Source organism: Xiphophorus couchianus, chromosome 14 (genome assembly GCF_001444195.1).
Source record: "Xiphophorus couchianus chromosome 14, X_couchianus-1.0, whole genome shotgun sequence".
Lineage (NCBI taxonomy): Eukaryota > Metazoa > Chordata > Actinopteri > Cyprinodontiformes > Poeciliidae > Xiphophorus > Xiphophorus couchianus.
The window spans coordinates 19,542,148-19,566,789 of NC_040241.1; the positions used below are offsets into that span (position 1 = coordinate 19,542,148).

The 24,642-nt window shown below is 38.5% G+C and overlaps 1 protein-coding gene across 2 annotated transcripts in view; it reads left to right on the forward strand.

The window, feature by feature from the left end:
* The first annotated feature begins 879 nt into the window (after positions 1-879).
* Positions 880-24,642, forward strand: part of fgf11a (fibroblast growth factor 11a) — an 82,585-nt gene continuing 58,822 nt past the window's right edge. The window contains exons 1-2 of one of the 2 annotated variants that reach the window (XM_028039302.1): positions 880-1,104; positions 1,424-2,259. In XM_028039302.1, coding sequence (XP_027895103.1) covers positions 2,067-2,259 — 193 coding nt within the window. In that variant the 5' untranslated portion in view covers positions 880-1,104; positions 1,424-2,066. Of the gene's footprint in view, positions 1,105-1,423; positions 2,260-17,003; positions 17,145-17,962; positions 18,131-24,642 lie in introns of those variants that run through there. The other variant, XM_028039303.1, reaches the window with a different exon arrangement.

Consider the following 24,642-nt stretch of genomic DNA (forward strand, 5'->3'; position numbering starts at 1 on the left):
GGGGCGCAGCCAGCAACAGCAGCTTATTTGAAGTGACTAAAACGGCTGGTTCTGAAAGGAACTCAAAACAGACAGAACTTTCCAGAATACAACCTCATTATTAAGACTCATTTTAGCCAATAGACTTATCCTAAGCTGTTTGATTAAACATAATAGATGACCTTAAAGTGGCAGAAACACTCTGAGTTTTAAAATCTTATTTACATGGGTGTCTTGGACCAAAAACATGACAAAAACCCATTTAACACTCACAATTTTACAAGTTATGAATCATCAGGTGATCACCAAAGCATAAAAAAGAGAAACAGTCAAATACTCGCATTCAGATGTTTGACTTACTGAAAGTTGGCTTTAGAACTACCTACAACAAGCAGCCGGGATCGCTGTAGACCAGAGTTTTTGTGCAAAGGTCCTTGTTCATATCCGGTCAAATCTGACTTCTTGTCATGTTAAGCCAGGCGGTACAAGTGTTTGATGGAGCGTTTTAGTGTTTGGCGTACATGACGGCGGTGACGTAAGGTTGCTGACTGGCCCAGACTGTGTCACGGCATCTTTACGTCCTTTCCAGAGCTCAGCACTGACAGGCTGGCTCAGTTTGTCTCTTTAAGCCAACATCATTCAGAGCGTGGTGTTGAGGGGGAGAAAGGGTGGAGCCAGGGGTACCCCACCAACCCCCGCCAAGCCCGACCCAACCCAACCCCGACCCAGGCGATAGGTGGGACCTAAAATCTCCGACGTGGAAGGCGGGATCTGAAAGACGGAGGGGGAGGAGAAATGGGAAAGAGAAAGAGGAGTGTTCAGGGAAATGAATTAAAGAGAGAGAGCGGGACTGTGTGTGTGTGTGCGTTGGCGCGTGTGTGTGAAGCATACTCGCTCAGTAATGCACTGTGAACAGGGACGAATGAGACGCCGAGTCACACACACACTCACCCCTTCACATGCCTCTGTCACACACCTTCACCTTGTGCCACTGCTCCATCTACACGTGCGCATTCAGAGAGGTTGCCCCCCGACCACTGACTCCTCTCCACACATTCATGGACACCCCTGCGCCCCGACCGGACCGGACCACTGTCCCCCTCCAGCGGAGACACGCGCATGAGAGTAAGGCACATCTACCTGCAAGATCACTCCACTAACCCCCACCCTCGTCATCTCATCTCCTCCTCTACATTCATTCATCCCCTGTTCCCCTGCTGTGAGGCGGCATGCCTGGCTGAAGGACACAGCGCCGCGCTCCGCTCTCAGAGTTGGAGAGCTCGATCGGACAGAAGGGGGGAATACGAGAGACTGAATGCTCTTCTTCTTGAACCCCCCTCCCTCTTCCCTGCATTCTTTCTCGCTTGTTTTTGAATGTCACCTCTGTCTCTGGGCAGTAGTGGATTCATCAAGCCTTTGTGTCTCTTTTTCCTTCTTCTCTCAGCGCGCAAGTGATCGGAGGGGTGATGCCAGGGGAGCTGGAGAGAGAGCCTGGAATCAAGGCACGCTCCATTCATCAAGGACCGCGTCCCTTGACAAGCTTGCAGACCTGATAACACGGGCCGGACGGGAGTGCTTCTTCTGACTCGTCTTGCTCCGACGCGGTCACGGATGGAGAAATTTCACTGGTGAAGGACAGAAGGTGAAGGGGCTGAAATCTGGACTGATTTCTGTTTGGGCTCATGATGTGGCGGATGGTTCGGTGTCCTTTTGGACTTGGTTGAGCTGAACTTGGCCGGAGCCGGATTGCTCTCGGGGGAATTGGAAATGGCTCGTCCCAGCAGAAGATCGGTGACTTCAAACCAAAAAAATCATCTATTTCTTCACCTTCTTCACCTGCTTTCATCGAATCTCTACGGGATTTTGAAGTAGCCACCCTTGTTTTCACATCTTCCTCCTTATTTCTTTGGACCGTCCTGAATTGGAACCACCCCAACGTCTTCGTCCAATCTGCAGCTTTCCCCTCAGCGGTGCTTCAACGTGCTGGGTGAGCGGGCGGTGGGGGTCGCCCGAGGAACCCCTGGACTCCTGGGCGCCACCGAGCCGCCAAAGGCCGGCGAAGAGGGGTAAGGCTCGGCGCTGGGAAGATGGCCGCTCTCGCCAGCTCCCTCATTCGCCAGCGGAGGGAGGTCAAGGACCCCCAAGCAAACCGGCAGATTGCCAGCAAGCGCAAGCCGTGCCCGAAGAGCAACAAGTCGCTCTGCCAGAAACAAATCCTCATATTGATATCGAAAGTTCGACTATGTGGCAGTCGAGGGAGAAAAATGGAAAAAAGACCGGGTGAGTTGACTTTCTGTCCTTCCTTGCTGAGTTTTACAGCTAAACGGATTTTGATTAATCCTGAACTGGAAAGCCTCACCAGAGTACATGCACAGCCCTTTAATTTCAGACTTCAGAACTTAATCTGAATCTGGAAAACGTCCCAACCAATCCTTCTTCACAGCTCTGCATAACAGCATCAGCAGGAAGGGGAGTAAACTCCAGCTTAACGTGCACGGTTCAGTTACACTGACCACCGCGTTGTGACTGCAGAGATGGCTCTGTTGGGGCACGTGTCGGCACACGGACACATGCTGGTAAATCTGGAGGCACACGGTGAACTTGGCTCTAACCGACAGTGATACACAGCGCTAAATAAAAATGTCAGGAGACGTCTCATTTCTGATTCTGAAAGGCCGGTACTCTGCCAGGGCTTTAGTGAAGGCAGCTCACACACTTTTACATGTGTTGCAGCTAATTGTGGTTATTACAAACCAATGAAGACAACAATTTTGCTTCGGTTTTATCTAAGCTTTTGCCGTATATTTACCTTTTTTCCTGCTGTGTGATTAGTTTTGGGCATTTTGGGCATGTTTTAAAGGTTGAAACCATATAATATCACTGCAAAAACAAAAACTCTTAAAGTATTTAGTACACTTGAAATAATAAAATAACAAATAAGTAATGTTTAAGCAAGATATAGGGACATGTTTTAGGTAAATAACTCTAATATTGGTGAAAAACTATTATTTCCAGTGGTAGATTATTTTACTTATAATGAGACATAAGTAAAATAATCTGCCAGTGGAAGTAATACTTTTTAAAAAGAATATTAAGGAATTATTTACTTAAAACAAGCTACTATATTGTGCTAAAAAGTTACTTATAAGTTATTTTAGTCTTATTTCAAGCCTTACAAGATATTTGCACTAGAAATCAAAAATACTTGGTAAGATTTGGTGTTTTTGCAGCGTAATTCTTCAAATATAAAACCATTTCAAAAACATGGTTACATTAGTTTAGACCAGGGGTGTCCAAACTGTGGCCCAGGGGCCCTTGGACTTATTTTGTGAGGCCCCCAAACAGCAATTAAAACATTTTACAGATGAGACTTTTAATTTGTAATCAGGGTAAAAATTATTACCAACATAATTTTCTTACACAGGAAAATGTAATGTACAACGCAAAGTATTCTGGTTTTTCTAACTTTAACAAAAGGTAAAACCAAGAGACTTTTACTGAAAGTCAACTTTGCTGCACCCAAATCAGCTTTTATTCTTTCTTACACTTGGCTAAATATAGCAAGCGTTATGAAAGAGAGAGACCCAAATCCTGTTCTTATTACTGATAATAAATTTATTCAGAAAGAAACTGGAAACTAGATTTCTTTCCTTTAATACAGCAAACATGCAAAATCTGCTATGCTGTATTAGGGCAGTTGTAGAAAAAAAGGCAGTAAATTGTTGACAAAAAAAGTCATAACTTTAGAGAGTAATCTCATAAAATTCCTAGAAAAAACAAGAAAATTATCTTTTAGAAAATCACATTTTTAGATCAACATAAGAAATTTTCTGAAAAAAACGTGGAAAATTTCAAATGTTGAAAATTTTCTTTTGAACGTTTTTCTAGAAACTTTCCAACTTTTCCAGATAATTTCTGAGATTAATCACAAATTTTCTGAGTTTTTGCTGGAAATTTATTTGCTCCTTTTTTTTCTACCTACAATGACCCTAAAACATCATTATAAAAATCACTTCCAAGTTTTTGATCTACAATAAATATCGAGCTACTTTATTTGCTTGATATTACGTTGGGTTTTTTGGCCCATGACTTCTTTGGAGTTGACAATTTTGGCCCAGTTGGCAAAAAAGTTTGGACACCCCTGGTTTAGACTTTGCTGTTGCCACTTAAGTTTAAACACAGACTACATACAGTCCTGCTCACCATTATTGGCACCCATGAAGTTTAAGTACATATAATGGAATATTTCCTGAAGGAAATTCATCAAGTGAAACAACATTTTACTGCTGATAGCTTGTGCTCGATGCAAAACAGCAAATGATAAAAAACATTTTAAAAGATAAACATTATGAGGAAAACAAAGAAAAACATAATAATTACCATGTCAATGGTATTGGCACCCTTTCCAGCAAATCAGTATGAAAACCCAATTCGGCTCACCTGTTGCAAATCACAAATAAAGATCACTTGTGATGAACTGCCTCCACACATGTGATATGAATTAACCAAAGAATGATTATGTTGGTACTTTAAAAGCCACCTGTTATTCCATCTTCACATGTGACAATGGTAAAGACAAAGGAGCTGTCTGAGGACACCAGAAATGCTATTATTTGTAAGCACAAGACCTCCAAAGGGTATAAAGCCATCTCCAAAGACCTCGGTATCCCTGTTTCAACGGTGCGTAATGTTATTGAGAAGTTTTCCAGGCATGGAACGGTCAAGAACCTCCCTGGACGTGGGGGGAAGAGAAAAATTGATGACAGAAGTCTTCGACGGTTGGTGCGAATGGTGGAAAAAACACCATGTCAAACATCTAAAGACCTAAAGACCAACTTGGAGCAGTCTGGTGTGATTGTTTCAACAAGTACCATACGGCGCACACTAAACAAAGTGGGGCTTTATGGGCGGAGGCCAAGGAAGACCCCATTGCTGCAGAAAAGACATAAAAAAGAACGCTTGATCTTCGCAAAAGAGAACCTGGACAAACCTCAAGCCTTCTGGGACAACGTTTTATGGACAGAGGAAACAAAAGTGGAACTTTTCGGTAATTCACACAAACAGTACATTTACAGACGGCGCAATGAAGCCTGTAAAGAAAAGAACACCATACCAACAGTCAAGCATGGTGGAGGATCCATAATGCTGTGGGGCTGCTTTGCGGCATCTGGTACTGGAGGCCTTGACCGTATCACAGGCATCATGAAATCAGAAGATTATCAAGCAATTCCAGAGCGAAATGTCTTGCCCAGCGTAAGAAAACTTGGTTTGAGGCGAAGATCCTGGGTCCTCCAGCAATATAATGACCCAAAGCACACCTCCAAAAGCACGCAGGCATGGTTGAAAGGGAAAAAATGACTGTTTTAAAATGGCAAGCAATGAGTCCTGATCTCAATCCAATTGAAAATCTTTGGAGGGTGCTGAAATCTGCCATTGGAGAAAGGAACCCTGCAAATGTACAAGAGCTTGAGCATATTGTAAAAGAAGTCTGGGAGAAAATGCCACCCGAGAAGTGCAAGAAGCTTATAGATGAATATAAGAAACGTTTGGAGGTCGTCATTGCTGCCAAAGGCTGTGCAACCAAATATTAAGGAGGGGTGTCAATATTAGTGCACATGCTGGTTTTCTGTTTTGTCCATCCATTCCATCCATCCATTTTCTGTTCACCCTTGTCCCTAATGGGGTCGGGAGGGTTGCTGGTGTCTATCTCCAGCTACGTTCCAGGCGGGAGGCGGGGTACGCCCTGGACAGGTCGCCAGTCTGTCGCAGGGCAACACAGAGACATACAGGACAAACAACCATTCACACACACACTCACACCTAGGGAGAATTTAGAGAAACCAATTGACCTGACAGTCATGTTTTTGGACTGTGGGAGGAAGCCGGAGTACCCGGAGAGAACCCACGCATGCACAGGGAGAACATGCAAACTCCATGCAGAAAGACCCCGGCCGGGAATCGAACCCAGGACCTTCTTGCTGCAAGGCAACAGTGCTACCAACTGCGCCACTGTGCAGCCCGTTTCTGTTTTGTCCTTTGCAATTAAAATATTTATGTTGAAATGGTAATTGTCTTTGTTAAATTACTTTGGACCTCAAATTGAAAGATCCTGCTGATTTAAGTTTTGAACATTTCCATTTATTTCTGGAGATATTCACTCAGCTATGCAAAACATGAAGGGGTGCCAATAATGCTGAGCAGGACTGTATTTGAGAAACATGTTCGTCCATGTCTTCTATCTAAACACCAAAGAAATCTGCCCAAATTACGTTTGATTTTGCTAAATAGAAATGTGTTTCAGTCACATACATGACAAATAAGTTATTGTTTACATAGGGAAGAGGATTAGAGCCACTGAAAAACAATTTTTTGACTTTTTCTCATAATAATTCTACTGAAGGGAAGTCCTTGGTGTTAAATCATGACACCAATTAAAAGGATAAATCTCAATAAAGACACGGTAAAACATGGTTACTATAAAAATGGCAGAGTTTCCTTAAGCAGATGAAGCAGATGAACGACTTGACCTTTGACTAAAGTGACTTTGTGCTTTCTGGGTTTTCCTCCTAAAATCAATAATGATATTTTTGGTCTTATTGGTGTTTAGATGGAGGGAAGACGTTTCCCACCATGGAAAAAAGTCGTCTGATTGGGTAAAAGGCTCCACTGACCCTCAGTATGATGAACAGATCGATGATTGGATGGTCTCTCAGTTTAACTTTGTTTTTTAATGAGCTGCTATTAGATGGTTTTAATCAAATCAGTCTTATAATTTCAGCTTAATCTGTTTTCATTCATTAGAGACCACTACTGAAAGTAAAACCAAATAAAGTGCTTCTCTTACACACTAAATTTATCTGATAAATGTTGAGATTAAGTAGAGAAAAATCAACATTTTGAATAAATCATTATCATTATACTTATGTCCATTTTTAACTGAGTTTCCATCAGCATTTTTTTTAAGTATCGCATTAGAAAATGTTGATGGAGTTTTAACATTTTTTTTAAATAAGTTTCTCAGTTTCACCAAAAATTGTTACGTACGCTTGAGGTGGTTTTTGGATTTTTTTGGAAGCACATTTCCCAACTAAGTTCTGAGTAGTTTATGCCAGTTTTCAACCTCTACTTCCTGTATATTAAGCCTAATTCGCTTTTTTTCCCCCTTCTTCTTCTTCTCTACATTTTAAAATTTCGCTCGAGATTCACTTGACAATTGGATGAAAACAAAGCTACTGATAAAGCTATTAATACTTCAGTACAACTTTAATCTGAAATTTTAGGAGGTAATACCATGTAAGATAACAGCAAAGTAACGTTTTATTAGTGTTGCTGTAACAGTTTGGTGTTAATAAGATAGACATTAAATCCCAGAGGAAATAATTCAGTGAACATTAGTGAATATTTTGGAAAACAATCAGTTTTTTCTGTGTTTGAGCCTCCAGTCTACATGAAAATTTCACTTTTTTAATGAGAAAAACTGAGACATGCAGCATAAACTTCACATATGTTGAAATTGTTGCTGATGTTTCAGAGTAAAAGTTTTAAATGTATATTAATGTTAAATCCTTCTTGCTAGCTACATTGCCTCTGCGTTATGAATGTAGGTAGAAAGTAAAACTTTTAGATGTTTTCTTTTTTATTTTCTTACATCCATATGGCTCTGTTGTGCCATAGTCAGTTTAATTAAAATAAAAAAATGCTAAAATTATGTCAAAAATAACACAACTCACAGCATTTATTTTGTAATTTGATTGGTTGACTATGTAGACATTACCGCCATCTACAGGTATGGAGGAGTTATTACAGCATTTCTTTGAATTTTTGTTATTCTCTTTTCGATTGAAATTATGATTAGATATAATTTGTTTAATAGTACCACTTATCAGTGATGCAGTACTTTAACAACATATCACAAATACTGCCATTTAGAATATATTGTAAATATTACATCACAGTACAAAGTTTCTTCTGATAATTGTTTTTTGGGTTTTTTTAGTTAGTTTCTTCTTGCTTTATTTGTCTAAATAATTTTTTGGGGGTAGTTTAATTAGTTTTTTTCTGCTCTCCACATGAAAGGAACATTCATTTATGATACTTTGAATAGACCCAGTCTTCATGTGGAGCATGTTTTCATGTTATTACCCATTTCCTGGTTTCCTGACTGCTGCTCCTTCTTCTACCTGACTCCATTTTCACATAATGTGTGTGTGTCGCCTTCCACCTTGTGTAAGAGCAGCTGTGTGTGAGTGACTTGTGGTATTTATTACCTGAGTATGCCAAGTTCATCATGATAATTACGCGGGGAACCTCTAACGGGGAAGCAGCAGCTGCCATGGAGGCGACCGCTCTCTTATTGTAATTATGGTTGTAAAATTTGTTGGACAGGCCGTGGCAGTGAGGGCTCTTTGAGAAAAGGCCACACGTGAATAATAGCTATTGTTTGGACTAATTTGCACTCGAAGAACCTCTCAGCTTCATATGGATTCAGTTGAAATTGGGCTACATATGACATATTTATCCATAAAAGCGCAGGGATGACTGAGTATGTGTGAATGAACATTAATCTCCATCTTTCCCTTGAGCTTTCTGAGTATTTAGTATGCAGTATTGGACAAGATTAGAAGATTTTCTCTATTTTTGCTTGGTTTTGTTCGACTTAGGTGTTTAAAATCATCAAACAAGTAAATGCAAAATGCAGTTTTAAAACAAGCATTTCATTGTTAACTGAAAAGCACTACCCAAACCTTTCCAAAGGGAACATATTACGGAAAATTCACATTTTGCATGTTTTTATATTTCCATTTTGTTCTCTACTATTTTTAAAAACAGCCCAGGTGCTTAAAAAAGTCTACCCAACTGTTGCTTTGGTAATAAATTAATTTTTGGGTGTCTGGAAAATGAGACGTTTCAAAAACCTCCCAGTTGTTAAGTCACATTCCAGGGGCACTACGCCGTTACCTAGCAACCCCAGGAGACCAAAGCCCCGTTACCTAGCAACCCAAAAGGAATTCCAGTGCGTTTGGTTGTTGACTTACCATCCAGAAACCACTTTCTGCATTCTTGTTGATCCACAAAATTATCTTAAGATTTGTTTTAAAAAAAACACAATTTCGCAATTATGGTGTTTCTATTAAGTAAGAAGCTAAATAAAAATCACACGTGAATAAGCATGTTGATGTGATAAATCATCAAAAGTCATGGTAGCAACAGGTGTTTTATTAAATATATGAAACCAACTGTACATTAACTGCGTTTCCATTGACCATATAGTTGCGCAAATTGGAATTATGAACAAAAATATTTGCTCAATATAAACCAATTATGAAAAAGCTGAAGTGAGTGTTTTTTTTTGACTGTATGAAAATGTATGTATTTTGTAAAACTGCAATGGAGACACTTTTTTCACATCACACAAGTGAAAAACTGCATGTTACTACTGGCGGAAACCACAAAGAAGACAACAGGAAGTGGTAGAAATGATGGTGCAGCATGTTTGAACACAGTCACGTGCAATTCTTTTATTTACTGGAAACACCACAATTGTAAAATTGTGTTGGGTTTTTTTTTGACATTAGTGAAACATCAACATAGTTTTGCACACAGTTATTGTCCAAAAAGAACAACAAAAACCAACCATCATGCTCCAACTACTTCCTGTTGTCTTCTTTGTGGTTTCTGTCAGTAGTGACATCCTGCTGTTGATCATGTGACTCGTGTGATGCACAAAAAGGGCTTTGAAATGGCAGAAAAATCACCTCATCCTAGTGCAAAAACGTTTTATTGAAAATTAATTTTATTTTCTAATTTACAGTGATTCCATGAAGCAAATTTCTTTGATTTTGTATTATTTTATTGTCAATGGAAATTCAGCTACTGCCAGTTACCGCCAGTTATCACCTAGCGAGGTTTGACTTGGTAGCTTTTTATTCTCAATAAACAAAATCATCTGAAGACTGTTTTGTATTTATCAGGCTGTATTTGCCTGGGATAAATTTTTGTGATGATCTGAAACTATTAAGTATGACAGTAAAGAAGACTATAATGGGGAAATACTTTTCCACTCCGGTGTATGTAGGACACTCCTGACCTCTGGCCATGAATATGTGTGTATGAGTGAATTCTCCTCATCTGTGAGTTTCTTCCTCCCTCGCTGAGCTTCATCCTTAGGCCACGTTTGACCCTTAGCCAAGAATAATCGACTAGAATATTCCTAAGTCATGTCCTCCTCTTCCTCCTTCTTCTCTTCTTCCTCCTGCTGGCATAACTTCAGTGGCCTGCTTACAGTTTGCCATCACTATGCCATTAACTGCCTTCCATTGACTAGCCAGAGAATAATAGTGGCATGTTTTAATAAAATATTGTGCTCTATCACATCTTTCTTTAACATTATGGCTCAGCTGAGAAACCGTTTGCTATATATTTGAAATATTAGTCAAACAGTTCTGTGTTAATTTTGTTAATATTTGTCATTTTTCTATCTTGAAAATATTGGTAGTAGTAGCAGTCTTGTTTTGAATCTGTAGAATGTCTTTGTTTTTTTTGCCAACTTCATCTGGATGGTAAAATATGTTCCGGCATGCCATTGTTTTACCATAAGTATTTGTGATTTCAACACGTACCAATTTAAAAAATCAGTGACTGCATCTAATCACAATTTTATGCACTAGATATTAAGTTAGTAAATTTCTCTGTAATATTGAATTTAGAGCTGGTTTTCACATATTTACCTTTGCTGGACTAAGATAAGCAGTTATCTTGACTCAAATTAGCTGTTAGCTTGACCCAGATTAGCTGTTAGAGTGACTGATTAGCTCTTAATTCTTAACTTGACCCAGATTAGCTGTTTGCTTTACTCAGAGGTGATGTTAGCTTCACTGTAATTAGCTGTCAAGCTAACAGACTCTTGGGTCCACCCAGGCGTTTTGCACTGCTGTTAGCTTAACTCAGATTAGTAGTTAGCAGGACTCTGATTAGCTGTTAGCTTGAATCTGACTAGATTTTAACTTGACTCTAATTTGCTGATAGCTTAACTCAGAGAAATTGTTTCTTTTTTATTATTTCTTTACATGGAGACAGGTGTTACATATAAACACAAACATTTATTCCCTTAGCTAATTTAGCTTAGCTAATATATTCATTTATGCCCTTAGCTAATTTGCAATGCATGTCTCTGGATGGGTCTTAAACACCATAAAACAATTATGTAAATTAGCTTACAAAGCAATTAGGGAAGTTAGTCTTACTCAGATTAACCCTTAGCTTTTCTCAGATTCGCTTTTAGCTATACTCAGATTAGCTGTTAGCTTTACTCAATTTAACTCATTGGTAGATCGTGCACTTGGTACTTCAGTCTTTGGCAAAAGACCGCAAATAATTTCTTCCGTGTGTTTTGATTGTATTTACCCAGAATGCCCAGGGTAAATAGTCCACTTCATATACTGTATGCATTCAGAGTTCACTTCAACCGAACCGAGACCGAGGTTTTTGGGTGGACCAGAGTCCAATTGCGCGTTCACGTCTCCCCAAATGAACCAGTTAGATTAAACTGGTGTGAATGCACCCTCAGTGTATCAGCACATTGTTAGATTCCGGTGTAAAAATCTGTTCTCTCCATTTTAAGCCCACATCTTTCCCTGTGTGTAGACGTTATCATGCATCTAACGCTGTCTGTTACTGCGTCATTACATTGGGACCGGATTGTTCAGGCTCCCTTTGTGCTGCTGAAGGCCATTTGAAGCTATTGTAGGAGAGGAGGAGGTGTTACAATATAGCAAATGCATGTGTGTGTGTGTTTGTGTGTGTGTTTCCTCAAACAGTTGTTGCCTCTACGTGACGGATGGTGGTGGTGACAAATTTGTGTGTCCCTTTTTGACCCTTTGGTTCGCTCTTATGTGGCTATTCCCCATCTCTCCCCCTCTGTGTTACCCTCTAACCTCCACAAACACACACAAACACCGGCTAACCTAACCCATACTAATGATGCCCCGGCACTACAGCCCACTCAGCTTATAACAAGGTCATCTCGCCCTGCAACAACACACACACACACACTCACAGGTACCAAGAATCACAGCAAAATAAAACACACCCACACACATTTAGAAAAACTAATAAATCAGCAGACACAAACACAAACAAATGATGAGATTCTGTGATAATTGAGGAAGGGAGTGTAGGTGAGAGATAATTTCACCCCGGCTTTCTGTGTGTGTGTGTGATATAATCTAATGAGGATGATAAGCCGCCTATTGGATATCAAACAGAAATAGCTCGATGTTAACAGGCTGGAATAACACTCGGAGTTGCTGTTGTTGCGGCGAAGAGGCTAAGTGTCCGTCCTGGTGCTGCAAATTAGTTTCTGTGTGTCACACACTCTCCGTTTTCTGTGTGTGTTTAAGGCTTATTGTTGTGTCATGATTCATCAGACCACATTGGCTTCTCTCATTAACACATACTGATTTATCAATAATGTGCAGCGGCGTTTGGAGTGCGCACACTGTATCCGGGGAAATTTACTGTCTCATCTCTGGGCGGACGCAGTGGAAAATCCACGCTTAGTGAGGACTGTTTTATCTTCCTCCCTCCTTTCAATCCATCACCTCACTCCTCTTCTCTCATTCTAACCTCCCTTTCTTCTCTCTCCCTCTTCGCCACAGCCTTGATCCCCCTCCACACTTATCATCTCAAGGACATCTAGACTCTTATAACTGTCTGTCCCAGGGTCTTTCCGGCTCTCTTCTCTCACTGTGCCTAATCATCTCGTCTTTGGTCCAGTCACAATATAACGATGGCCATGTCAGCTAGTTTGGTAAAAATCTGCGTTTTGTTCAGACCCTCTGCTGTTGACTTCCTGTTGGAGATTTTATCCACTCAACAACGTTTCACTGCAAAAACACCAAATCTTACCAAGTAATTTTGGTCTAGTTGCTACTAGAGATGCACCGATCTGATATTAATATCTATATCAGTAAAATATGTAGGGGCAGTTTTATGTATTTTCCATTTTATAGCCAAATCAAGCAACTATGTTAGCTCCAGTCGTTAGAAAAATACTACATTGATCAAATATGATTTAAATAAAACTTTATTTCCTGATTGAAATCGGGTCTCTTTAAAAACTCCGGCTCATCACAACACCGCTCCTCTATCAACCCTTTCACAAGGGTTTTTACCAACATTTAAGCTCATAAAATAAGATGCATAGTTCCACCAGGTGTTTGCTAATTACTTCTGGCTAGTCTGAAGGAGCTGCTCTGTGAGATGGAGTCTTGGTAGCTTGGAAGAGATGCCTGAAAGAGCAAAAAAAAAAGCCTTTTTAAAGTATTTTTGAATTTGAACTGCAGCACTGAGGAGGAGCTGCATCTAGAAGGCGGAGCTATGTCCACCCAGGCGTTTTCCACAGCCAAATTGTTGCCATGGAGATTAACGGATTTCTCAATCAAAGCAACTTTCAAAAAAAAAATTGTGTTTCGGCTGTTTTACAATTTTCCAGAAGTTTGTTGATGACAGCCAACCTGTTCTGTACTTTATATTATACATCACCATAAGTCAACCAGAATCACTCTTTTCTCTGAACCAGCCTCAACTGCAGACATAACTCATAATTTGGACATTTGGTGATCATTGTTTTCCCTCCACACAGCTTTCATTTCTATCAGCCTGTCATATCTGGTGTATGCTTGGTTTCTCTCAGAACAAGAGGAGCTGCTTGGACTCTATGTGGATCGTTCTTGGCACAGATCCGCGCAGACAACACCAAAGTGTAATTAGAGCAGGGCAATGAAGCAGAGGGACCTCGGATCTGGTGGCTCTACACTTGAAATGACCTCCAGCTGAGATTGTACCGCGCACATTTTATCTACCCAAGCATGCCACATCTTCAGAGCTCTTAAACCTCAATGTCCTCAGTGTCACAAGAAGAGCGCGCTGGCCCTTTTAATCGATATCTTATGGCTCAAATTGCGATATTAACATGCAGAGGACAGTAAAGCCCGCATTAGCATTTCACATGCGATCAATTTGCCGCATGGCTTGCGTGCACAGCTGAGCGGGACGCGTGCCACATGGCGACGGCGGTTCAGGGCTGCGTGGCAAAACGTGGAGGGGAGATGAGGAGCTGGAATCCCAGCGAAGTGTGGAGAGCCTGATCTCTCTCTCTCAGCGCCGCCACAGCGTCCCTGACCGGAGCAACACTGTCCAGAAGACAGCTCTTTAAATCACACGATGCCGCTCTCCCTCTCTCTCTCTGTGTGTGTGTGTGTGTGTGTGTGTGTATGTGTTAACCTCTCACACACCTGCTGCCCGTGAAACCACATAACAAACTGGCCTTATGGGAAAAGACTGCATGCTTTTCTGCTTGCGTATGTATCTGATTACGAGCTAATTTACTTTGATCACAGAGGCAGCAGGGAGGAGAGGGAGCGGCGCAGGAGTTACTGACAGGTGCTGCAACAGACCAGACCTCTGGGAAAGAAACTTAGAAATCATCACTTACTCATTTCTAGTTTTTCTATAAACAATAAATAGATAGATCACAAGATAAATTAAAGGTTACGTTCACTCCAGCGTTAAGTGACCAAATCGGACTTATTTTTGTCCAAATACGACCTGATCTAATCTTTTTATGGCCGTCTGAACAACACAGGCCAATTGATTATGTGTTCCTAAATCCAATATGTATTTTTATTTTTTTATATATAACGTGAATTTGCGCAGCCAAGTCAGAGTCATCCGACCAGAGTCATCTTTGATACTCCACGAACGTCATTATTCTGCGTCCTGATACGTAAAACGGGAAGAAAAACAACAACATTAATGAACGATGATGAAGATTATGTTATTAATATGCTTATTCCGGTTGGATAACAACTTTAAAACCGTAAAAATGCTGTTAGCATCCATGTTTACTTCCGCAAACACTGAGCACTGCTTCTTCTTCTCCTCTTTTATGGCGGTTGGCAAAACACTGAGAACGACCTGTTTGTGTGACGTTATTGGGCCTCTACTGCGCATGCGGGACACTTTCAGGTCGTTTGCAGTTCACACTGGAGATCACATACAGGTCCCGTATGTTTGGAAGTGAACGGCCATGCAAAAGAAAGAAAGAAATAAAATACAAACTAAATCAGAACTGAGCATTAAGGCCTACAATGTGAAGATAGCCAAGTTTCCATTTGCATAATTTATTGTTTTTCTCTCTTTCTACCAAAAACTGGATGATATAAGCTTTCATTTTGAAGGTTTGGTCTGTTTGTTTAGAGACTTCATAATATGGGTGTAAATGCAGTTTTCTGGCCGACCAGCCATCTTTAAAAAGCCCGACCTGCTGATTTAGATTTTGTCCGATACCATTTCTTTGAAATGTTTCTAAATATAGCAAGAAAGTCACTGAGTTGGTAACAGTGGGGCGACTATTGTTAACTGAAAACGTGCAAACATGACTTGGTGGGCCGGTCTGTCAGTCAAACCTCTCTAGCAGAAGATCGCAGTGGCTGGCAATAATATTGTTGTGTTGATAATATGTTGATAATATGTTGATAATGCAACTTTTCCCTCTACAACATTGATAAACTTTTATTTTGTAAAGAAGAGTTAACACAACTGCAAGATACTTTAAATATTTAAAATAAAACATGGCAATTAAACACAATAAATAAAACAGAAAGAAAAATCACCTTCATCCTAAGTCATAATTAAAATTGATTGCAAAGTCTCTGTAAACTAAATTTCCATTCAAAAATGATTAATAATCAGAATTGAAATTGTGAAGCTCGTTCTAATTTATCATGCGATTAATTGATTCGTTGCTAATTGCGACAGGCTTATCTCACGAGTTTGGTCAAATGTGTAGAAAAAACATAATTTTACTTTGTTTAGTCACTGCAATTAGGAACATAATCAATGTAAAATAAATGATAAGGAAACTGACAAGGACTTGACTAATTTGGTCAAACATGTAAAAATAAACTGTAACAGAAAATGTGATTATTACATACATTTTATCTATAAATACAAACAAATACAATCAATATAAACATTTATATATAATTTTCAATTCCTGTGTTGTGCCTGGAGCAGGTTGTGCACTGTGTGTGTTTGTGAATAGGAAATAAATGCAGAGCTAACGCATGAATGGTTGTGCTTGCTTTGAAACAAACCTAAGCAAATGAAGGTGAGACCCACAGCGAGTGTCTTTGATATGTGAGGGACACCTTGCTGATTGCAGCACCTTGTCTACCTGTGTGCAGCTCCCATGTGGTTCACACGAGCAGAGCTGCATGACGTGTCCTTCACTTTAATGTGTCATCAATCTGGGAGGCTGGATTCGAGCCAGAGCGCGACCTACGCACACACACACGCAGTAAAAACGGTGAAAATACCTCATCTTTGAAGAGGTTCTTTTGCGGTACGAAGGAGAGATTCCTCTACACTCAGGGTTTTCCTTCAGACATTAGATTATCAGTTGGAGGGATAGAGAAGGAGGTACAAACTTCTGTCACACAAAAATGTGTGATTATGCCCAATTTATGCTAGTATGTGTTGAATGGATGCATCTAATATTGCCCATATGTGGGTGCTGTGAGGAAATAGGGTTATGTGACAGCGGTAAATCTTATCTGCCAGCAGGAGGTTTGCTCAAAACGAATCAACTCAAAAGGGGATCAGAGTCAAAATAAGCAGGATTGTTATTTAATACAACACCTTCAGATAAAGTACAAGAGAATAAATTGCATGAGATTTGAGCATTTTTGTGATCATTATATCCCGATTAGAGCAAAATTATTTTAGAAATCATCACTGTGACGCTATTCAATAAAAATACTGTAAATTAGTTTAGAGTGGAAATAAACTAATTTACAACTTTATATTTATGACTTTATATTTAGTCATAAATTTTGTAATGAATTTATGACTAAATTTAGGGTGGGTTCAAATTTTATATGAATGGGACATCTGTATTACAAGCGATCTTTGTCAACGAGAGTATTTTCGAGTGTATTTTCTGAATCACGACCGAGTGAGACCTCTTAGCGACAAACTATCTTTGACGTATATTTCTCCGGTAACCATGTCAACAAGAATTTAGGCCGTTAGGAGAAAGTAAACGGCTAATTAACACATGAATGAACTCTATACGCGTTGTATCTTGGAAAACCTTCGTATTTGTAAGTATTAATATGTTTGGAAGACACTTATACATGTTGGTTGATAAAATGTAGAGAAATATACACAATTTCCGAGTGTAAACATTAAGATAGGCTATTAGTCAGTAACATGTTTTTCTTCATTCTGTGATATTTCGTTACAAAAACGTTTTGAGTGTTGCATTATAACGAGTGTATTAGCCATTAATGCATATTTTTTGTTGTATTTCAGTTTTAAAAAGTCCGTTTATAATTTACTTTAGGTTAAGAAAAGCAAGCCCTGTGTGGAGACTTGTTTGCTGGTCTCCACACATTAGCATTATATAGCAACATTAGCATTGTTAGCAATGCTAATGTTGCTATATTATAGAAAATTGTGTTCATTATTTCGATTAACCCACATTTTATAAACCGGTTTTGAAATAATTTTACAATTAAAAAAACAACAACAACAAAAAAAAATCTTATGACATTTTTTATTTGTATATATCCAATAATATACATTAATAATTTAAATTAAGCAAGCAATTTTCCAAAACTTTTTTGCATCCATTTTCCTCATTTTGTCAGGGATTTCTGTATTTGGTAAAGTTTAATCAATTATAGCAGAAATAGTCTTGTACCACAAAAAAAAAATTAGTTAGAGGGGCTGAACAAAATCTTCCAGAGAAGATTTTGTTTTTCTCTGGAAGAAGAAGAACAAAATCTTCTTCTTCTTTAGAAGAGAAAATCTTCCAGAGAAAATGGCCACACTTTTTACACCCCTTAATCTGAAAACTGTTAATACCAGACCTTCTATCTTTGTATTTTGCATTCTTTATTATTTTTCTTATACACAGTTTGTGCAGAGTAGAAGAGAAACTACAGTTCGGTGCTGGGTGTTTCCCAGGAGAGCGACTAAACCGGAGCCTTGCAGGTCACTTGCAGATTCGCATCCAAATGCGAAGCCATAATGACTTATTGTCAGGTCGATCATTACTGTCATGTTACAGCAAGGCCAAACAGAGGTAATTGCTTCCTTCTAAAATCCTCAGAGATTCCATTTCTCCATAAATTAGAGCTTGCAGAGGGTTAAAGGGGAGGGAGGCAGCTTTCCAATAAGGCGATCACTTCTCTTCTGTTACTTTGCTCTTTGATTTCTCTGCCTCCTTTCTGTTTAATCAGAGGGAAGGCCAGGCGATCATGAGATACTGGTTGAGGGAGTCATTGGCTACTTTGCTCTAATTGCAGAAGTTTAGTAATTACATTTTACATCTTCATGCACAGGAACTTGAGTTGAAGTTGTGTACAGTGATGTTAAAGACATTAGCTGATTGGACTGCTAGGTGTTGTCTCCCATCATGCACCTGAGAATATTTATATAGTTTGTTTGGTTTTCAGGTGTGTCTGTTTGGTGTTAAGACTAAGAGCATTGGGAGCTGTTTGTAAAGTTACACAGTAAAAAATTAACAGCAGTATTTAGATTTATTTAGTCTGTCATACAGAAAAAAATGTGTGTTCATTTTTCAAAGTCATATTTTATTTAAAAAAAATCATAGTTCCAAACTAAATAAAATATTTAATTCACAATATTTAGTTTACAAACTAAATGTTGAATTTGGAGCAAAGAATTTAGTTTGGAAAATAAATATTTAAGCATTTAATTTTAAAACTAAACATTTAGCGTGAACCTAAATATTAGCTTACTAACTCAATATCAAGGTTGCTAACTAAATATTTAGGTTATTAGCTAAATATTTAACTTGCTAACTAAATATTTAGCTTGGTCACTAAATATCTAGCTTGATTACTAAATTTTTCAGCTTACTAACTAAATATTGATTGCTAACTAAATAATTAGGTTGATATCTAAATATTTAGCTGCATAGCTAAATATCTAGGTTGCATCACAGGTGCAAGCTTATGCAATAAGGTTATTGAAACTGTTTGCTTATTTTTTTTAGTTTAAATTTAGAGGACATGTTAAATTAAATCTGAATAAACTCTATCATGGTGTCATTTCTGCCATCAACACAAACTGCCTTTCTACTAGCAGTGCATCCAGCCCTCACCGCCGCTACATGTGGTGTAGCATGAATAAAATAACAGCATTTGTCTGTAAACTGCAGTTGTCCTCCCTCTGCTCCACATCCAGTTGCACAGCCTTGAAAAGCGCCGACTCGGCATATATTGACCATCGAACCCGACTCAGAAATCTTTACTCGCTAAGCGCAACACAAAGCATTTCTCCGTTTCCAGCCTGCGGCGGTTCTCACCACCCTGTGTAAAACAACCCTGACAAATCACTGGATGTGTGTGTTGATGTGTGTGTTGAGCGTCATCCACATGAGGAACGTTAAACGTTATCAACGTGTTTTTATTCATGCTGGAAAAGCTGCTGCTGCTGCTCTGATTGTTACAGAGGAAAAGTTCAGACAAACATCTTTAGCTTGTTGTTAGAGGACAAACTCCAGGCTGCACATCATGCTGACACTACAGATCACACAGTTGCTGCTTCACGCTCTAATATTTCTCCAGTTGTTCATGGCTGTAAATATAAATCCACAGCTTATATAATATAATAATTTTCTCTATGAAACACTTTCTAAGCATTTCTTTGTCTTTTATGGCATTTCTCTAGTACAACAGAGCATTAGTGTCAGGCTAAGTATTATTTATTAATTATGAGGAAAAAATCATAACATTAGTAGAACGAAGATGCAATATGACAAAACATGTCATAAAATTATGAGAGAATATGTGGTTTTAATGAGAACACAGCTTCTCTAGTTAAGTGGTTTATTTGAGAGAGATTCAATCGTTTCAAAGTTCTGCTACTGATAATTAGATGCTAATATGTTAAAGGATTATTTCCTTATTTGTGAGTTCTTATAAATTTACTAATTTGTTCTAATATTACAACTTTATTCTGGTAACATCAAGACTTTTTCATGCTTTTGCCACTATGTTCCTATTAGTAAAACTTTTGTTTTGTATTATTTCGACTTTACGGAATATACATTTTTTTTCTTGTATTATTTCAACTGTTGTAGTACAACTTTATTCTAGTAATATTATGACTTTATTCTCGTATTATTACAACTTTTTCCCCCTTATATTGCCACTTTAATCTTGTATTATTTAAACTTTATTGTCATACAATTTTTTTCTCATATTGCAACTTTATTTTGGTGATATGATTTCATTCACACCTTATTTACTACTTTATTCTCCTATTATTGACCGGGTTTCCTTGTATTATTTATAGTTTATTTTTGTTATTAGTCTGTCCCTAATTCTCTGTCGTATCATATTTAGCAGACCTGCCACAGATAACGAGCTAAACGTGTGTCTGGACTTTGACTAGGGCATTCTAACACATGAATATTCTTTAATCTAAACCAGTAATAGAATTTTCACATAAACTATATATTAAACAATTAATCCCTGATGTGTGTTTAGGTGTGTGCAGGCTTCCCTGTGTGTGTGTATCTGCACACTTATTGAATTATGCAGAAATACTGTCATTGAAGGTACAAGGGCATCGCTAAAAGCCCTCTTCATGCAAATGGAGGTGTGTGTGTGTGTGTGTGTGTCACAGGCTGCATCTCATAATGATAACTTACAGCCTGCAGATACGGTTGATATGGAATATGACACACACCCACGCACGCACGCCGAGACGCATGATCTTCATTTCCTTTTCCCTCTTATTGTCTTACATGGAGAGCTCATTAACAAATTTATTAATGACCTCTTAATAAGCCTGCTTATCTTTTCCTCACCAGGCTCTAATCTCTTGGCGACACACACACCCACACACGCCTGCACACGCCTACACACAGAGAATTAAACACATTTTTAAAACTTTAATGCAAAACCACATCAGACGATTACAAAGTGTTTTTATTCAAGCGAAAACTTGAATGTTTGTGATCATTTCTGCTTCTTTTTCTTCAAAATTTGATCTCTGAGATAGAATATTAAGTCCAGGCTAAGAAAAAATAAAATAAATTTGAGAATAAAGTCATAATATTGCGAGAAAAAAGACAAATACGAGAATAAAGTGGTAATAATAAAGAAGAAAACATGTGGTTTGGAGTTGCTTTTTCTTTTGTCACATTTCTGTAACAAAACAGAAATGTGTTTTTTTGCAGAATATTTTCACATCACTTCTGTAACTGTTTTTAATTCACTTTAACTGAATTTAAACAGTTTAATTCTCTAAAACTGTTTTTAACTGAATTAAATGTAAAAGTGTGCATCTTTATATTAACTGGTTAGCTTATTTATTTATTTATTTCAGAAAATGGCATGAAACATTGCCTGTTTCACACCAGGCGCTGCATCAGATTCATCCAGCAGCTCTTTTATCTGATCATTAATCCTCAGAAATAACCTGAAAATTTGGTCAATTCTCTTTATCTGCAGCTGCAGGAGATTAAATCCTGATTATGTATCACGTAAATCTTCATATGAGGGTTAATGACTCTCCTTATTGTAGATTAGTTTAAATGAGGTAAAACTCTTCCGTAATAACCTGTCGTTATTAGGTCTGAATTCTTCTAAGTGAACGTTTAAATGGATTACATAAAGTACAGGAGAAGAGGAGTGATAATCTCAGTGAGTCATCCTCATCTGCAGCTTCATCACTTTAAATCTGACTTATGACCTTTGAATGTCAGCTCGCCTCACAAGCCTTAAACTGCTAAGCGAAGACGGGCGCCTAAGAAAATAAACGTTTTTACACGGTTTCTGTCAAATAACACTCTCCGTATTTTCTTATTTATTCTCATGATTGCTCTTAAATTGTGACTTAAGCTGCACAAAATCCTTATTTTTTATTAGTCTGAACCTTTATAAGGTCATTAATGTCTTTTTTTCTCAAGCACCAACAACAATGAGTTTCTCTGGCCTTTTTAGGTGAAACTGGAAATTTAAACCATTCTGTGATAGAAACATTGAATTTCTGCTTACATTGCATTTATTTGTTGATAAATGTAACCAATTTTTATTTTCTGTGGGTATTTAAGTGGCGTTTGCTGAGAATTGGTGCAACATAGTGTTAGGTGATACAATGTTTAGACGTCTTAGGGGTTTAAAACATAAAAATGGTAATTTACCAATGAAGAGAGATCATGACACAGAGATTTAATTAAAATTATGGGAGAACAATAACTATCGGCCTGATAATTAACGCCTGATAAGGAATTATTGGTCTAATATCATAGCGAATAGCACCAATAACATGTTTAGTGGTCTGACCATTTTCTATTTTAAACTCGTGGAAAGCATTTTTGTATTTATTTTAATCCCCGATCAATTCTACAGACCTTGTTTGTTTTCTGTTTTTCTTTACGTCAATGAGCAGTGAACCTTATTTAAATAGACATCCACCTGAGATCTGGTTTCTGTTGATATATTTTTGGCAAATGTTGGCTTGGTATTAGTTTTTATTTCAAAATTTTAAAGATTCAAAAGTTTTTGGTCTTAGTCAGAGTATTGATGATGTCACGGCCTTGCATTTTTGCTTATTATCATTCATTACTTCCAAATATATTTTCAGTTATTATCTCTTATCGCTGCTTACTATCAGTTATTAGCACTATTTATTGCTTACCGGCTTTATTTATTGCTTTGGAATGAGAAAACTGTCAGTTTACTGAATAGGTTTTTGAAAGAAAGTTATCTTTCATCCCTAATCAAAATGTAATCCTCCTTAAAATGAAACCAGCTTTTATAGCTGACTCCTTTAAACAGAATTACAAGAGTTTCTGTGCAGGTGTGCGGTTATCTAATGGGATTGGAGCGGCTTAATCTGTAGCGACGACACGCATGGCGTCGGTAAGAAAGCAGCAAGTCAGACAAGATGACCTGCTGACACCGAGGTAGGAGATGCGGGCTTTAGAGGGGAACCCGTCTCCGTCCAGTTCAGGGAAGCAGCTTGCATAACGACGGTGTGGTTTACCAGCCAGAGCGAGGATTTAATCCCGTTAAAACCGGAGCGGGAATGACGAGTACGGAGGGGAAGGTAGATAAGCACGTGAGGAGAGAGGGGGATTCAAAAGACGAGCAGAGCGTTCCGTAGTTTCACATTTTCCATTATCTTTGTTCTGCAAATTAAACTGCAAGCCTCGGGAGCTAGCTGCGGGAAGACTTGGAGTGTTGCTTCTTGTTTGCAAAGATAAGCTGCAGTGGGATTTAAAATAAAATAAAATGAAACCAAATGAAATCCCCACTCTGGGATTCCCCATTATAAACCGAACAAGCGTTCTGGTCGAAGTGACGAACCTTTATTTTTGTGTGTTACTTAAATTACACATTTGGGTTAGAGTAACTCCGTATCCTAACCCTAACCCTTTATCAAGTGGAGTCATAAAACTGTTAAATCTGATGTTCGAATGTTTCCTTGCAGTTTGAGGTCTTCCCCCAAACTGACTTAGATTGAATATGTTGCATAACGTTTAACTTTTAAATGACTATTACTCAATTTTCTTCTATTTTCAGTGGGAAAGTGGGAGGAAATGTCCAACTGTTTCTCAAAAGGTTCATCATAAGCTGCAGATTTAAATAAAATCCAGAAACAAAAACTAAGAAAATGCTTCACAAAATTCAATATTCACTGTTTGTTTTTAACATTTAAAATACTGCTAATACGGCAATTCACGTGGATATTTATGTGGTTTTCCGATTTAATTTTAAACATATCTGATGAGATAATTTTGATAATTTTTCTGTTATTTGTTATCAACACAGTCAATAGGATCTAAAATGTGTTATCTCAGTGTGGCCTTTATTTTTAGTCCAGTAGCATACCGATTTATAAACTGTATATTATATGAATCAAAAATTATATAAAAGCAACATAAACTGTGTATTATATAAAACAAACGTATAAAAACAGTATAAACTGTATATTATATGAAACGAAAACCCATCAAAACAATATACCACTTTATAAACTGTGTTTTCTATTGAACAAGCACCTATCAAAACATCATGCTGCATCATAAACATTGGTATAATATTTGGATAAAGAAGGTTAAATTGACAGGTTTGACAGCAAACATCTGGTTTGCTACACCAACAGAACAGCGGTTGAGTTTCTATTCACATATTAACTTGACCAGCAGCTAGTCTATGGTTTCCCTCCCTTGAAGTTCTCCTCGGTGGCTGTTTGTCGTGGCGTCCCGCTGTTTGTTGTCACCCATCAAAGAGCAATTTCGGCTCTGAAATCAGGAAATAATTAGGAGGAACTTTTTGTGACATATCGCCGACCCGGGGGGAGAGAGGAGGCGCCACGCCGCCTTCGTTTTGGTACCGAGGGGCCGCCAATGAATTGAGGACAGACTCTCTGAATCAGTTTAATTAAAGAGTATCGATGCATGAGATTAGATGGGAAGCCGATGGTGTAAAGGATATGATTACACAGGACGAGGAGACAATCGGAGAGCGCAGCACATAGAGAGCGATCAGGGAGAAACCGCGCGGTTGTAGCCGCCGGTGGGCGAAGCGCGGCGGTCCCAAGGCGGCTTCTCAG